This window comes from Trichomycterus rosablanca, chromosome 11 (genome assembly GCF_030014385.1).
Source record: "Trichomycterus rosablanca isolate fTriRos1 chromosome 11, fTriRos1.hap1, whole genome shotgun sequence".
NCBI lineage: Eukaryota > Metazoa > Chordata > Actinopteri > Siluriformes > Trichomycteridae > Trichomycterus > Trichomycterus rosablanca.
This window is the reverse complement of record NC_085998.1, coordinates 23,397,653-23,415,689: the sequence shown is the minus strand read 5'-3', so window position 1 is coordinate 23,415,689 and position 18,037 is coordinate 23,397,653. Positions and strand designations below refer to the sequence as shown.

The 18,037-nt window shown below is 39.3% G+C and overlaps 1 protein-coding gene across 1 annotated transcript; it reads right to left on the bottom strand.

Moving 5' to 3' along the window:
* Positions 1-6,459: 6,459 nt before the first annotated feature.
* pex11a (peroxisomal biogenesis factor 11 alpha) lies at positions 6,460-12,082 on the bottom strand. The gene is made up of 3 exons (XM_063004552.1): positions 11,911-12,082; positions 11,697-11,812; positions 6,460-8,558 (listed from the first exon to the last, which is right to left on the bottom strand). Exons 1-3 carry the CDS (start codon positions 11,964-11,966, stop codon positions 7,990-7,992), a joined length of 741 nt encoding a protein of 246 aa, XP_062860622.1. The 5' UTR covers positions 11,967-12,082; the 3' UTR covers positions 6,460-7,989.
* Positions 12,083-18,037: the final 5,955 nt, after the last annotated feature.

The window sequence follows — 18,037 nt, the reverse complement described above, 5'->3', positions numbered from 1 at the left end:
CAGAACTACTAGGAGCTGCTCACTGGCTTAACTAACTGTTCGCGTTACAAACACATTAATGTTCCCTAAATAGTGCACTAGATTGTGTATCAGATCATGGATATATGTTCCCTACATAGTGCACTAGATAGTGAATTAGACAATTGGTTATGTTCCCTACACAGTGCGCTAGATTGTATATCAGATAACGGATTTAAAACGCGACCGGGAAAAAAAGGCTGTGTTGCCTGCGTGCGCGTTTGTGTGCATGAAGCTTGTCGTTAATGGCAACGCGTCAGCGGAGTACAGTTGTGGTGTGAAAAGGCCGTGCTGTTATCACGAATATCAGCACAGTTAGAACGCTTCTCAACCAATCAGATTATAAAGTCGAAACTACCTGTTGTATAAATGGGGATATACCATGGTGTTACGCCTATTTATCACATACGAGGGATCATGAATAAGTTTAAATATATCAGAATACTTGAGATCATGTTGCCCTATGTCGAAGAAGAAATGTCCTTAAAATGGGTGTTTCAACATGACAATGACCCAAAACATCTTGGTTACAGACAAACAAGATTGAGGTAATAGAGTGGCCAGCCCAATCCCCTGACTTCAATCCCATAGAGAACTTGTGGGCTGATATCTCAAACACGTTTTTTTGAGGTAAAACCTAAAAATGCAGAAGAATTGTGGAATGTAGTCTAATCATCCTGGACTAGAATACCTGTTCAGAGGTGCCAGAAGTTGGTCGACGCCATGCAACACAAATCTCAGAACAATTGTTATGCCACTAAATACAGGTCCTTCTCAAAAAATTAGCATATTGTGATAAAGTTCATTATTTTCCATAATGTAATGATAAAAATTAAACTTTCATATATTTTAGATTCATTGCACACCAACTGAAATATTTCAGGTCTTTTATTGTTTTAATACTGATGATTTTGGCATACAGCTCATGAAAACCCAAAATTCCTATCTCAAAAAATTAGCATATCATGAAAAGGTTCTCTAAACGAGCTATTAACCTAATCATCTGAATCAACGAATTAACTCTAAACACCTGCAAAAGATTCCTGAGGCTTTTAAAAACTCCCAGCCTGGTTCATTACTCAAAACTGCAATCATGGGTAAGACTGCCGACCTGACTGCTGTCCAGAAGGCCATCATTGACACCCTCAAGCAAGAGGGTAAGACACAGAAAGAAATTTCTGAACGAATAGGCTGTTCCCAGAGTGCTGTATCAAGGCACCTCAGTGGGAAGTCTGTGGGAAGGAAAAAGTGTGGCAGAAAACGCTGCACAACGAGAAGAGGTGACCGGACCCTGAGGAAGATTGTGGAGAAGGGCCGATTCCAGACCTTGGGGGACCTGCGGAAGCAGTGGACTGAGTCTGGAGTAGAAACATCCAGAGCCACCGTGCACAGGCGTGTGCAGGAAATGGGCTACAGGTGCCGCATTCCCCAGGTCAAGCCACTTTTGAACCAGAAACAGCGGCAGAAGCGCCTGACCTGGGCTACAGAGAAGCAGCACTGGACTGTTGCTCAGTGGTCCAAAGTACTGTTTTCGGAAATCAAGGTGCCAGAGTCTGGAGGAAGACTGGGGAGAAGGAAATGCCAAAATGCCTGAAGTCCAGTGTCAAGTACCCACAGTCAGTGATGGTCTGGGGTGCCATGTCAGCTGCTGGTGTTGGTCCACTGTGTTTTATCAAGGGCAGGGTCAATGCAGCTAGCTATCAGGAGATTTTGGAGCACTTCATGCTTCCATCTGCTGAAAAGCTTTATGGAGATGAAGATTTCATTTTTCAGCACGACCTGCTCACAGTGCCAAAACCACTGGTGAATGGTTTACTGACCATGGTATTACTGTGCTCAATTGGCCTGCCAACTCTCCTGACCTGAACCCCATAGAGAATCTGTGGGATATTGTGAAGAGAAAGTTGAGAGACACAAGACCCAACACTCTGGATGAGCTTAAGGCCGCTATCGAAGCATCCTGGGCCTCCATAACACCTCAGCAGTGCCACAGGCTGATTGCCTCCATGCCACGCCGCATTGAAGCAGTCATTTCTGCAAAAGGATTCCCGACCAAGTATTGAGTGCATAACTGAACATAATTATTTGAAGGTTGACTTTTTTTGTATTAAAAACATTTTTCTTTTATTGGTCGGATGAAATATGCTAATTTTTTGAGATAGGAATTTTGGGTTTTCATGAGCTGTATGCCAAAATCATCAGTATTAAAACAATAAAAGACCTGAAATATTTCAGTTGGTGTGCAATGAATCTAAAATATATGAAAGTTTAATTTTTATCATTACATTATAGAAAATAATGAACTTTATCACAATATGCTAATTTTTTGAGAAGGACCTGTATTAGTTCAGTAATTTAAAGTGAAGTAAAACCAAATCAGTTTATACATACATTTTTAAAGTTTTTAAAGAAAAATTCTGGCACTGCTATTTTTTTGAACAGCCAAATATGATTTTTTTTTAACTTTCTGTAAAGGATTAACACAAACTGGCAAAATTTTGTTAATGTTTTGATTTAGAATTGAAAGTGTAGTATTTTCAGTGCATTTGCATTTATCAAACTAAAAGTTATAATGATTTTGTGCTTTATTCGCTTTTTTTAAATCACTGCTACTTTTTTGAACACCACTGTACCACCAAGTACCAAGATGTTTTTACTGTGTTCAGTGGTAAATGTAACGCCTTGGAAATTAATTTACCAGTTTGTCCAGCCAGTTTGCTGGACATGTGAACTTTATATGAGGGGGTAATCATTTAATAAATGGCAAGTATGCACTGACTACTGTTTAACATTAGTTTGAATGTGATTGGTTATAAGAGGGAGTGCACACTTAGGCAACCTTATCATTTTTATCGTTATTTTTCCTCTCTGAAGCAATTTCAGCTGTTTTAGGTTGAATTGCACAGATTATAGGTCACAAGTTAAGTGTTAAGTAAATTTGAAATGATTTATTTTGGTCTTTAAATACACCGATTAGCCATAACATTAAAACCACTTCCTTGTTTCTACACTCACTGTCCATTTTATCAGCTCCACTTACCATATAGGATCACTTTGTAATTCTACAATTACTGACTGTAGTCCATCTGTTTCTCTGCATGCTTTGTTAGCCCCCTTTCATTCTGTTCTTCAATGGTCAGGACCCCCACAGGACCACTACAGAGCAGGTATTATTTGGGTGGTGGATCATTCTCAGCACTGCAGTGACAATGACATGGTGGTGGTGTGTTAGTGTGTGTTGTGCTGGTATTAGTGGATCAGACACAGCAGAGCTGATGGAGTTTTTAAACACCTCACTGTCACTGCTGGACTGAGAATAGTCCAACCAAAAATATCCAGCCAACAGTGCCCCATGGGCAGCGTCCTGTGACCACTGATGAAGGTCTACAAGATGACCAACTCAAACAGCAGCAATAGATGAGCGATCATCTCTGACTTTACATCTACAAGGTAGGAGTGTCTAATAGAGTGGACAGTGAGTGGACACGGTATTTAAAAACTCCAGCAGCGCTGCTGTGTCTGATCCACTCATACCAGCACAACACACACTAACACACCACCACCATGTCATTGTCACTGCAGTGCTGAGAATCATCCACCATCTAAATAATACTTGCTCTGTGGTGGTCCTGTGGGGGTCCTGACCATTGAAGAACAGAGTGAAAGCAGGCTAAAAAAGTATGTAGAGAAACAGATGGACTACAGTCAGTTCAAAGTGCTTCTATATGGAAAGTGGAGCTGATAAAATGAACAGTGAGTGTAGAAACGAGGAGGTGATTTTAATGTTATGGCTGATCAGTGTAAAGCACTATTAATTCTACTTTTTTTTGTGTGTGTGTACATATTTCCTGTTTGTATATTAAGCCTAAGACTTTTGCACAATGATACATTTTCAGAACAGGCTTCTACAGTCAGTATTTAGTGTGATCTTCCTTGCATTCATCACATCTTGAACTTTTTCTGGGAGTTTTTAAGTCATGCTCTGGTACTGTATATTATATCAGACTTCTTTTAGCACTTCCCAGAGTTCTTATTTAGATTTAAGCTGTCTTATTTCTTACATGAGCCAGGTTTTTACTTGATATCTTCCAGTGTCTCAAAGAAGAACCTTCTCATCAGATTTTGAACACTTGGCCTTCCATTGTTTTTTTGTATTCCACAGTATAGTATCCAGTTTGTTTGCTTATTTCCTTCTGGGAGTGGCCTTGCTGATACAAAATTATGATTTTGTCTGTCAAATTCTTTGGCATTTTGAATGGAATGATGTGACTGAATCTTGGTCTTATGGGTTAGCAAACATCCAATTATTGAAATTACAGTGTAAGCAATGTCATTAATCAGGGTTTTTATTCCATTTAAGTAAGAATAGCAATGTTCCTGCTATTACTAAAGTGTAAGATGAGTTGTATTCTAATAAAGAGACTGAGAAATAATTGTATATGGTCATACCATTGCTGTGTTCCATGCAAACCTTTCAGCACAAGGCCAAGTCGCAAATGGAGTGCTGTAAAGAATGGCACCACTGGAGCAGTGAAAACGTGTTTACCTGCTTATTATACTGTAGAATGGTGCATCTTTCATACTAGTTTTATCTTTCATAATAGATATTGTAAAACAACTAGCTATTTAATATATATATATATATATATATATATATATATATATATATATATATATATACTGTATATATATATATATATACATATATATATATATACTGTATATACAGTGTATCACAAAAGTGAGTACACCCCTCACATTTCTGCAGATATTTAAGTATATCTTTTCATGGGACAACACTGACAAAATGACACTTTGACACAATGAAAAGTAGTCTGTGTGCAGCTTATATAACAGTGTAAATTTATTCTTCCCTCAAAATAACTCAATATACAGCCATTAATGTCTAAACCACCGGCAACAAAAGTGAGTACACCCCTTAGTGAAAGTTCCTGAAGTGTCAATATTTTGTGTGGCCACCATTATTTCCCAGAACTGCCTTAACTCTCCTGGGCATGGAGTTTACCAGAGCTTCACAGGTTGCCACTGGAATGCTTTTCCACTCCTCCATGACGACATCACGGAGCTGGCGGATATTCGAGACTTTGCGCTCCTCCACCTTCCGCTTGAGGATGCCCCAAAGATGTTCTATTGGGTTTAGGTCTGGAGACATGCTTGGCCAGTCCATCACCTTTACCCTCAGCCTCTTCAATAAAGCAGTGGTCGTCTTAGAGGTGTGTTTGGGGTCATTATCATGCTGGAACACTGCCCTGCGACCCAGTTTCCGGAGGGAGGGGATCATGCTCTGCTTCAGTATTTCACAGTACATATTGGAGTTCATGTGTCCCTCAATGAAATGTAACTCCCCAACACCTGCTGCACTCATGCAGCCCCAGACCATGGCATTCCCACCACCATGCTTGACTGTAGGCATGACACACTTATCTTTGTACTCCTCACCTGATTGCCGCTACACATGCTTGAGACCATCTGAACCAAACAAATTAATTTTGGTCTCATCAGACCATAGGACATGGTTCCAGTAATCCATGTTCTTTGTTGACATGTCTTCAGCAAACTGTTTGCGGGCTTCCTTCTGGGGTGACAGCCATGCAGACCAATTTGATGTAGTGTGCGGCGTATGGTCCGAGCACTGACAGGCTGACCCCCCACCTTTTCAATCTCTGCAGCAATGCTGACAGCACTCCTGCGCCTATCTTTCAAAGACAGCAGTTGGATGTGACACTGAGCACGTGCACTCAGCTTCTTTGGACGACCAACGCGAGGTCTGTTCTGAGTGGACCCTGCTCTTTTAAAACGCTGGATGATCTTGGCCACTGTGCTGCAGCTCAGTTTCAGGGTGTTGGCAATCTTCTTGTAGCCTTGGCCATCTTCATGTAGCGCAACAATTCGTCTTTTAAGATCCTCAGAGAGTTCTTTGCCATGAGGTGCCATGTTGGAACTTTCAGTGACCAGTATGAGAGAGTGTGAGAGCTGTACTACTAAATTGAACACACCTGCTCCCTATGCACACCTGAGACCTAGTAACACTAACGAGTCACATGACATTTTAAAGGGAAAATGACAAGCAGTGCTCAATTTGGACATTTAGGGGTGTAGTCTCTTAGGGGTGTACTCACTTTTGTTGCCGGTGGTTTAGACATTAATGGCTGTATATTGAGTTATTTTGAGGGAAGAATAAATTTACACTGTTATATAAGCTGCACACAGACTACTTTTCATTGTGTCAAAGTGTCATTTTGTCAGTGTTGTCCCATGAAAAGATATACTTAAATATCTGCAGAAATGTGAGGGGTGTACTCACTTTTGTATATATAATGTTCATGTCAAAATACAATGTATATATTGTTAAAAGCCTTAAAAATGAGAGAAAGAATTAAAAGAAAATATATTTACATATGAATTCAATTAATCACAGCAGATCTTAATCTTTGTTAATTAAGGGCATAGAAATTGTAATTATAAACACTACACAGCTCTTTGTAAAAGATTCTGAAAATAATAGATACTAGCAGAACTGAAGTCTCTTGTACCATTGATCCTCATTTACAGGGAACAAATGTAAAATACAATAAAATAAACACAGTAAATTGCACAAAATGAATATACCAGCATGTTATCACTTGTCTCCTGTAATCAAATACATTTAAAATATGTAGTGCTAATGCATGTTTTACAATCATTACATATAGAAATCCGTCAGTAGCAAAACCTAATCACCAATTCATTTCAAACCAAGTTAAAAATCTGAATTTCTGTTAATATTGTTTCCTCAGTTTAAGTTTTCTAAATATAAAAGCAAATATTAGTTTTGTGGTGTAGAGTCATATAATGTGGTGATTTCTTTGTTTGCACTTAATTAAAAGTACTTTAAGTATTTTGCCAGTGTAAAAAAGCCCAGACTTCCACCCAATGCTGAAAAAAATGTGCTTAATTCTAAAGAGATGAGAATTCAAAGCTCCAGAAAACAGGGGTGGCACTGTCCATGATCAAACTCGCCTTAAATTTGCACAGGATTTCACACAAAGGTTCCTGGCTCCAAAACTGGTAAGGCCATGCCTAATTCACGACCGTAAAAACCATGTCATGGATCGTAAAATGAGCCGTTTCCCATGTAATATGCAATTTGCTGTAAAATTCGAAATTGAAGATTTGTGTTTAACATTGTTCATTTGCGTAGTGTATGAAATATTAGGTGCAATATGAAGCGGTCCTAGAAATCATACAGTAATTAAGTTAGAGTAACAGACCTTTCTGTGTTGTAGTGTGCTGATCATGTTTGATGTACGTGTTTACGTATTTTGCCCCCTTCCATAATCCATGGAAAAGTGTGCACGTGATCGTTTCAAAAGAACACGCCAGTAAAGTATTATGCTCCTGATAGTTTGTCTATGTACAGTTTATTTCATACTTTATAAACTCAGCAAACTATAGGGTACACTTGCACACCCCTCATTCTGTTAAAGTTTTATTCAGATGGCTTACTTTACTCTTCCACACCAGTTTTCAAAGCCTGTCTACTCAGGCTCCCAAAAACCAAATAGTTCTTGACTAGTAAACAGGCATGAGAAAAACCAGGGTGCCGTTGGAAGGGCGTCCAGCTGCTCTGCAAGTTTGTATATTGCTTAACACAGTGAAGCAAAAATTGGCCACTGAGGGGCAGACTTAGTGAGCAGGCCCAAGTCCTAAAATATATTAAGTGCTCAGGCACGGAAGACTGACATTTGTTGTCATACATGTATTTGTAATTAAAGTGACTAATTATTACAAGTTAGATTGTGACAGCGTTTGTTCTAGATCTTATTGCACCAAACCACTGAAATAAGTAACTAAAGATAATATATTTCTCTTTGTTCATGTGTACCAAAATTAAGGCCAATATTTATACAAACTCAATGCTATTATTGTAATATACGATTTAAATTTGATATGGACCTACAGGCTTCACCCTCATGGTTGGATTTTTAGACTGGGCTTCAGCACCGACAGTATTCCTAAAAGAGATGAGACAAGTCCACACAGCCCTACAACCCCTGCATTTGTTTGGTAAATTCCCAGCTTGTCTAATGGAATGAAAAGATCACACACATTTTTGAGTGTGTCAAGAGCCACAGCTGGGTGACTTCTGAGGCTCTCAAGCAACAGGAACAAAAAGGCATCTAACTGTGGAATAACAACGCTGGCCACATCTGGGCTCTCACTGAGGTGCTGACTGACTTTCTGCCGATATTGCCTATCCCGAGACATTTGGACCATGAGCTGGCCAATCCCATAGGCATCTCGGATAAGATTCAGCACTAAAGATATAAAATAATATCTGTTTGCATTGACGTTCCACCTATCCTTGTTGATATCTTGGATGAGGCCGATGCTTCTGGCCCAAAGAATATTGTCACATACAAAATAGAGGGCACGGTTCAGGTTGGCCATGGTGAGACAGAACCGCAGCACATGGTCTGAAAGGTTAAGCGTTTTCTTGGCCGCATCCACAGAGTTCACAGTATTACCAAGCCTGAAAACTGAACAGAACAACAAAGTTTGATTATTACATTGGAAATAATGTTATTGATATACAGAACATGTCTTAGTTCTTGTGCCAATAATTAACGTTCATATTTTTATAACAAACGTTAATTGTGAATAGGAAGAATAAAAAACTGCTATTTTTAATAACAGACTATATTGTTTAATGCCAGCACTAAGGGAAAACATACATTATTAGTGAAAAAGATTTTGAGAACAAAAAGTAACGTTGTGCTAGGTTTTAATATTACACAACTATCCCCCTACAAGTAAAGAACTGGTCAAGTAAGAATTATTATGCTAATAATTAACTTAAAATTAACATTTGTTGCACATGCTTAAAATTAAGCCAAAATTATTTAAACAGGTCGGCAATCCGTAACAGGGCTTCGGTCATTACCCCCATCCCCTCAGACATAGCCAATCATGTCTGTGTAGACGCCCAGCTTGCCAATGGAAATGCTTAGATTAAAACCAGGCTCCTAGTGGTGGTGGGCTAGCATAATAGACCGCTGCACCACCCAAGCATATACATTTCAAATTGTTAATCTGTGATAATATACTCGATAGATTTTACATTTTTACACACAGTAAACTTTCAATGTGCCTACAGAGCAAATGACCAAAGTTAAGCTCTGAACAGTTGACAGTTGTCAGGCAGGTCAAAGTTTTAATGTGCAGGTATACCTTTTAATTTCACTACCAAAGAGAATTACCCAACCTTACCCTACCTGTTCACTCCTAGATACCAAAAAGGCGACTGTTTACCATCCTTTCAAGTGTTTTACAAATACAGCTGGTTAGTGCGTTTGAATTTTGGCAGGACGTGGATTGAGCAGATGGTAATAGACTTGATGCACATATTAATCTTGTTTGTAATTGTGTGTTTAGGGGTATTTGGCAATGAGGGATATTATTTTTTATTTAAATTGATGTTCCTCCAGATGCTCTGCCAATATTTGGTCCTGGGTTGTGGTATTCGATGAAGTTTCTTGGTATTATTTTGTTGTCCTGTAGACATATTTGATGGATTGAGACATATTGCAAGTCTTTGTATTTTGGTATAGTTTGTTCTAAGGCCATGACATCTCCATTGTATTAATAGGTGGTTTGTTGTCATTTTAAAACGTATATGCTGCAGTTTCTTGTTGGTCCATCCTATTTTATTTTTATGTCCTTTGGTGTATCTGTTTTGTGTGCATTGTGATCTGTGGTTGGGTTAACTGATTCTGTGAACTCTGTTAGAAGTAGTGCTTAGGCTTTTGCCATGAAAATTGAGCTTTGCTTTTCCTTCGTGTTGTTGACCAGTCAGTATTGCTGCTGATGCAAATGATTTTACTTTGTGTTTTAACTAATTTGCATAGATTATAGGTCACATTAAAGGTGTAAATAAATCTGAAATTATTTTTACATTTTTAAAAGAGGCATGTGCACTTTTTATAACAACCCTATGTACACCGTTCAGGCATAACATTATGACCACATTCCTAATATTGTGTTGGTCCCTCTTTTGCTGCCAAAACAGCCCTGACCTGTCGAGGCATGGAATCCACTAGACCCCTGAAGGTGTGCTGTGGTATCTGGCACCAAGATGTTAGCAGCAGATCCTTTAACTCCTGTAAGTTGTGAGGTGGGGCCTCCATGGATCGGACTTGTTTGTCCAGCACATCCCACAGATGCTTGATTGGATTGAGATCTGGGGAATTTGGAGGCCAAGTCAACACCTCAAACTAGTTGTTGTGCTCTTCAAACCGTTCCTGAACCATTTTTGCTTTGTGGCAGGGCGCATTATCCTGCTGAAAGAGGCCACAGCCATCAGGGAATACCGTTTCCATGAAAGGGTGTACATGGTCTGCAACAATGCTTAGATCAGTGGTACATGTCAAAGTAACATCCACATGAATGGCAGGACCCAAGATTTTCCAGCAGAACATTGCCCAAAGTATCACACTGCTTCTGCCGGCTTGCCGTCTTCCCATAGTGCATCCTGGTGCCACGTGTTCCCCATGTAAGAGAGACACACACACACACCCAGCCATCCAAGTGATGTAAAAGAAAACATAATTCATCAGACCAGGCCACCTTCTTCCATTGCTCCGTAGTCTAGTTCCCATGCTCACGTACCCATGCTCAGAGGTCAGCATGGGCACCCTGACTGGTCTGCAGCTATGCAGCCTCATACACAACAAACTGTGATGCACTGTGTATTCTGACACCTTTCTATCAGAACCAGCATTAACTTCTTCAGCTATTTGAGCTACAGTAGCTCATCTGTTGGATCGAACCATACGGCCAACCTTTGCTCCCCCCGTGCATCAATGAGCCTTGGCCGCCCATGACCCTGTCGCCGGTTTACCACTGTTCCTTCCTTGGACCACTTTTAATAGATAGCGACCACTGCAGTCCAGGAACACCCCACAAGAGCTGCAGTTTTGGAGATGCTCTGACACCGAGGTCTAGCCATCACAATTTGGCCCTTGTCAAACTCGCTTAAATTCTTACGCTTGCCCATTTTTCCTGCTTCTAACACATCAACTTTGAGGATAAAATGTTCACTTGCTGCCTAATATATCCCACCCACTAACAGGTGCCGTGATGAGATAATCAGTGTTATTCACTTCACCCATCAGTGGTCATAATGTTAGGCCTGGACGGTGTTTACTGAGTGCACAACCTTAGTGTATTAGTACTTTGCGACAGAATAGTGATACAGCCGAGTGGGTGCCTCAGGACCTGGATTTAAACCTCGTCTTTAATGGTAATGTTAGAACACCTGTGATGTTCGGTGTAAAATAATGTAAAAATGTTTAAGTGGGGTTGAACGAGAACGTTTCGTTTAATGTCAGACATACTCCGAGTAAAACATAACAACACGAGCACAGCCGGAGACGGTCAATTCTCTTACGTTCACTACACACTCGCTCCCTATGCCCTAGCATAGTACACTTATCACACTTAAAGGGCCAGACAATATTTATGTAAATCGCATTACATGACATTCGGTACATATGCGTATCATAATTTAACTAATTTATGCACAGCAACTAACAAGTAATCGTAGATATGCAGAGGAAGAGTCCGCTCGAGCTTTATATTAATCATCAACAAAACAGGACATGAATGATTTGACTCACGCTTCCGTCCTGAGCTCATGTTCGCCTCCAAACTGTCTAACTTCTGCCACACCGCTTTTCTTTTCGCGTCGTTTTGAAGCAGGTACTTCAGCAAAGCGCAGCCATATTGAGTCGCCCTGAACATGAAGTCAATTTAGCTAAACATAACTAAAGACAATAAACAGTTCTGATAAACTACTGTACTCTCTAAACTTCTGCAGTATGACAAACACACCTGAATATACGGTCCCTTCCTTGGCTTTGGTTGGTGAATTTGACGAAGTTTTCCATTTTGGCTTAATATGTTAAACCTGTCAGAAGTTAAACTGAGAAACAAGGTATTCGTTTAATTAAGCCACTGCAGTAAGGTACGTTCAGACCGGCAGTAAAACGACGCGACAAAACGATTGGTTATCATTTATTTTGAGTTAAAGCTGGTGAATTCCAGCCACAGTGTGAGAACCGAACGTTAGAGAAGCGAACAGTCTGAACAAAGTTTAACTTTATGCAAATTAGCAGTGACGCGATGTGGCGATTACCAATAGGAATTGAGCAAAGCGGTTCGCGCATTATTTTCGTCACCGTAAAATAGTGCGCTCCGCTTTTGGTTCCTACTAGTGGTGGTAAATTCGGTCCATTTTATGGACTCGGGTTAATCTGAGTCACTCAGTAATGTGATCCGGTTCACTTGGGTCAGTTGAGTCACTTGAGTCACTTGTACTAAACATTCTAATTGCGATTGATTTACTGCATGAAAATGCCTCCAAATATCACTTGTCTTCCGTGCACTCATCTTCTGTTAATAAATCCTTCTCTCTTAATTCTCTTGGCACCTCACACTTCTCCTGTCAGTGACAAGTTGACACTTTTTCACTAAGAAGAATCTTGATCATGCGGGAGAGGGGGTGGACTCACTTACCAATCAGATGGGTATATTAATGGGTCAAGGGTTTAAAATTACCATGGGGGCTATGATGAAGTTTGCTTGGAGTGAGTTGGGGGGGGGGGGGGGGGGGGGGATTTGTCAGAGGTTGTTCTGTCGGTGTCCCTTTCCGGGGGGTGGTCAATTTGCCTCAATTGGGCCCCTTAGACAGCAGTGGTCATTGTCTCTTCACTTTACACTAAATTCTGTAATATTAAATAAATTGTTTTTGCTATGCCTTTCTAAACAAAAACAAAAAATTAAATAAAGAAAAACAAATGGCCCCTTAAACAGTGGTGGTTATTCTGTCCCTCTGTGTGTGTTTGTGTTTATGAGTGATGTTGTGTGTTGTAAGTGTTTGTGGCAGATTTTGATGCCTTGATGGCCGATATTGAGGGCTCCCATTTAAAGCACTGTGGTTTAATGTCAGCTATTTTCACGGTCATGATGGATGACAGAGTTTCATCCAGAGCCAACGCGTTCCTGGTTTTGGTTTTATTAAGCCTCTCTGCATCTGATAACAAAAAATTGCTCGAGGTTATAGAAATTAAATAAACTATCAATAAAATTAGCTAAAGCAGGGATTTATAGATAATACCATTTAATGATTTTCTAAAATGACCTTCAGGGATAGAGAAGTTTTCTAACAGTGTAAAAGTACGTCTTGCCTTCACATTTTTACAGAGTTTTAACGAATTAATGTACGATAAAGGATGCCTTAAAAGTGTTGAAGTTTGGTCTATTATTCATAAATTTACAACAATAAATGTGATATTTGGATAATATTAAGAGAAGGTTGACAATATAAGTCTCATCTGAATTTAATATGTCACTTTTAGTTATTCCAAATAGAATAAATTCAGTTTTCAATTTAAAGTTATAGTTAATTTTTCTATTAATAAAATTATTTAAATCAGTCCAAAAAATGAGCAAAATGAACAATCCCAAAATAAATGAGTAAGGGATTCTTCATATTTGTGACAAAATGAACATTCAGTATTTGTATCTTTTTTAAATTTAGCAGTAGTTTTATTGATTGGGTAACATCTATGCAGAATCCTTAGAGTTACTTCCCTTACCTTATTTGTGATTATATGTGAAAATTATTTGGTAAAAGCCATGTTATTTTCCAATCTATATCATAATATAAGTTATTCCAAAAGAATACTGCAGTTGGTTTAGATATTATATTCCTTTGAACAAGGTTAGGTTCTCTTTCACCTCCAGCACAGAGCAGATGTTACCTATTTTAGACCTCACCCAGCAACAAGAAATTCTATTTTCTGATTGGCTGAGAAATTATATTTTTCTGATTGGCCGATAGGTCACTAATTCAAGACAGCTGTATGAGCGCAGAGTAGTCTGCCTTTGACTCGTGTGTAGGATAGGCTATAAGGCTTGTTCGAGATGAACTGCGCCTCGCAGAATCCACAAGCAAAGCGGTCATGAAATTCCTAAAAGAAACTCAAATCACAAGGAGACTATAAATCTTATTGTTTCTTTATTAACATGAAGTCCTAAAGTGATCACACATCAGTCCAGTGGATGGCGGTAAAGCACAGAGAATGCAAACTGCCAATAAAAATCACAGAAGAAGAAGAAGAAGAAGAAGAACTGCGCCTCGCCTTGGTGGTCAGCGAGAGCTGCCGGTTGCAAGTCGGACAGTCGCCACCTGCAACCCACGTGAGCTACAGCGGATCTTGCGGCGTTTGCGTTCTGCGTGGCTGATGAAGTGAATGCAGTAGAAATCGCTCTGCTTTTGCGTGAAATCGAACTAAACATTCTTGATCATTGAGCAGGTTAAACCCAGCGTTTGTTTTCCAAATCCATAGTGGTGAATATAGATGACCATAAAGTGTCAAACTAAGTTTCTGTAAAATCTGTAAATAAGTATAGTTTTACTCATCATTCATTTATCTTGTAGATTGGTGAAAAAGAAAAGTTCTAACAAACATGTTATCAAACACATATTTATGTTATTGAATAGATTTAAATATTTGTCTACAACAATTTAAATGAATAGACCTAAACTAAGTAGCCTATTTTTCAAGACTGTCTATTGAAACATTTCACATGAAAACGTGTGAATACATAATTCCAAATATACGGTTTGTTCAAGGTAGAATTAGTGAATATGATAAACAATGTACGTAAAAGTGTTCTAGAAATAATTAGATGGAAATTATAAAGTGCACTCAATCAGACCTTAATCATTATGGTTGTGTATATGGTAAATAGACTGCAATTATATTGTGTCAAAGTGGCTTAAAGTCCAAACTGTCTAATTATATTGTCTACGTAAGGACTTTATCACATTTACCCTTCTTTAGGCTTGTTCCAAAAATACAACATATTGTAGAGGATGTTGTCCCCCTCTATAGTCTCTCAGAATTCAGAGGTCATTTCAGACTCTCCAAAGGACAAGTGGAGGTACAATATGATAACCTTCTTTTCTCTCACTTACTATGTAGGATCTTATAAACATCATTGGCCCTGTCTATATGAATCCACAGCAGACAAAATTGCCACTGACAAAGAGTGTCCTAGCCTGTCTATGGACACTGTCGAACCAGGAGTCATATAGGGGTATTTCAGACAGATTCAATATCACAAAATCCACTCTTGCCAAACATCTCCATGAGTTTTGTACTCTGGTAAATACGCACATGGCACACCACATTTCCTGGCCTTTAGGACAAACCCTGCACAATTCTTTGTTAGGCTTTCAAGCAGCTGGATTTCCAAACACTATCTGTGCAGTAGATGGATGCCACATTCATATTCAGAAGCCACACTGTGACAACCCCCTGGCATATTTTAACAGGAAACAGTTCTATTCTATCATTCTTACTGGATTTTGTGACAGTCACCGGCAGTTCACCCACATCAGCGTGGGTCATCCTGGTAGCTGTCATGATGCCAGAGCCTTTCGCCTCACAGAGGTTGCTTGTCTTTTAGAAGAAGATCCCCTGTCCCTGGTCCCACAAGGGATGTATATAATTGGGGATTCAGCCTACCCTCTATTGCCCCAACTGATAAGGCCTTACAGAGACAATGGGCACTTGACACTAGGCAGAAGCGCTTTAATAGAAAACTAAACACTGGCCGTGTGGTCATTGAGCATGCCTTCGGCAAAGTTTAGGAGACTTCGATGCCTGCACATGAGGAATGTCCAGTCCATCAGCTCAGCAGTGTTGCATTCTACACAGTGTTTGCTTGGAGCCAGGAGACCATGGCGATGATGTGCAGGATGAATAGGATGATGAACAGCATTCACTACAACCTCACAACCAAGATGTAATTCATTATAGAGACATAATAAAAAAAAATGTTTTTGTGTCATCTTTAACTTCATGCCTTTTGGAGATAATTGTATCTTCAACTTGCTTAACTGTTCACAGTAACAGTAATTTTGACCGGGGTGCCCAAATGTTCGCATGCCACTGTATTTTATAGATGCATTGTTAAACAGTATACTTCAGTATGCTCACCGATGTACCCAGTATGAGTCACTAATGAATAATGTGGTTAATCTGTACATTGTACAATTGTGTAGAAGTTCGTGCTTCTTCGAGCACTGACATCAGTTATTTAGGCATTATGATGAATAATGGCTGTGGTTTATTGAAGATGAATCTCTTAACACAATCATCTTCTGAACAACACATTGTTTTGTTCTTCCAGAACAGCTTACCTTCTGGCCTTGGTTCTTGTAAAAAAACATGACACCATGCACATCAGGGCCGGCGCTAGGGGGGGGCTGAGGGGGGCATTGCCTGCCCAAATTGTGTCTTTGCCCCCCCAAGCACAATGCAAGCAACGGCTATTTTTAAAATTATCTCTGAACCAATCACAAAAATGCATTTTGTTTTACAGTGTGAAGATATTTCCTTGCTTATTCCTGATTGGCTCTTTGAGTCATATAAAATGAAATACAATTAGATAATCTTTTTTCTCCATTTACATAATCAACATGTATTTTTTAATCATTGGGTTTTAAGTTTAAGTTCGAAAACATGCATTTTTATTTCTTTACCTCATACATCACTTTAAGCCAGTATCAATAGCTTGGCTGTCATCATTCATGCACAAATCAAGCCTTGAATATATTTCTGGCTTCAAAAACATGACTATCAACATGCCCCCTCATTAGGTTTTACTGCCCCCCCAAGCAAAGCAGTCCAGAACCGGGGCTGATGCACATCCATTTATTTATGTAGCATATTTTAAAATGTTTACAAAGTTTACAGAGAAGAATGAAAAATATATCAAAGTGTAATAGTGATAGTGGTATTAAAACAGTTAAGATATAAAATATTAAAGCAATTTAGATTGCTTTATATTAATAAAATTAGAAGACAAGAACCATCAGAAGTTCTAGAAAAACATCAAGATAAAAAGATATGTTACATTAAAGAAATATCAGGTAGCCTACTTGAGTCTTTTCATGATATGGAATGATAATTATGACATATGTTGCAATTTGTACGAAAATAAACTGTCATGCTACTAGAAAGCATGATAGTATTTCGCACATATCAGGTCTTTAAGACAAATAAACTGAGATTTACATTTTAGAATGAAACGAAACAACCGCCAGAGGATTCAGCGGCGCTTCTAGCCAATGAGGATTAAGCTCTGTCGTCATCAAGCCGTCTCTCAGGCAGCGCAGCCCGTGGAGAGCAACTGCAGGGACTGGTTCCGCCGCCTGCAGCCGCCCCGCTCTCGCGAGATTATAACGAGTCTGTCACCGAGACGCGCCGGTGGTGCCGACGCAAGTCGGCCAAAAACAACCAGGCGGCGATCGGTCTGCGCAGCGCCGGGTTAAGTCGAACAAGCCTATAGTCATTTCTGTGCGGCGAAGTTAATCATTTCTCAGCGTGAGAAATACCATGTGTGGCGTGTGAGCGTGAGAGCTTGTTGAAATGCGTGTGTCTCACTCTCAATGCGTGAGACTTGAGAGCCCTGTATCTACTGTATATTTTGTTGTTGTTTTGCTTACAAGAATATATGCTGCATTACTAATCTATACCACTACTACTGATAATAATAATAACAATAATAATAATAGCATGTGCATAAAATCAGCCACATAACGAACACCAGTGTGTTTAACTGCTTGTTTATTGGGATTTATACAACAGTTAGTTCCGACCTTACAATCTGATTGGTTGAGAAGCGTTCTAACCGTGCTGATATTCGTGATAACAGCACGGCCTTTTCACCCCACAACTGTATTGACGCGTTGCCAGTAACGACAAGTTGTTTAATCCCTATGCACATCCTACAGAGCAGCACAATGAACGGAAGTGTGCAGATTAACATACAAATAACACAATAACTCTAATAAATAACTAAATTCTATCTTTTAATTCTTAATTAATTTTATTTTTAGCTTTTTCTCCTTTTCCTTTCATCTTCGCTGTGATATATTTTGCAC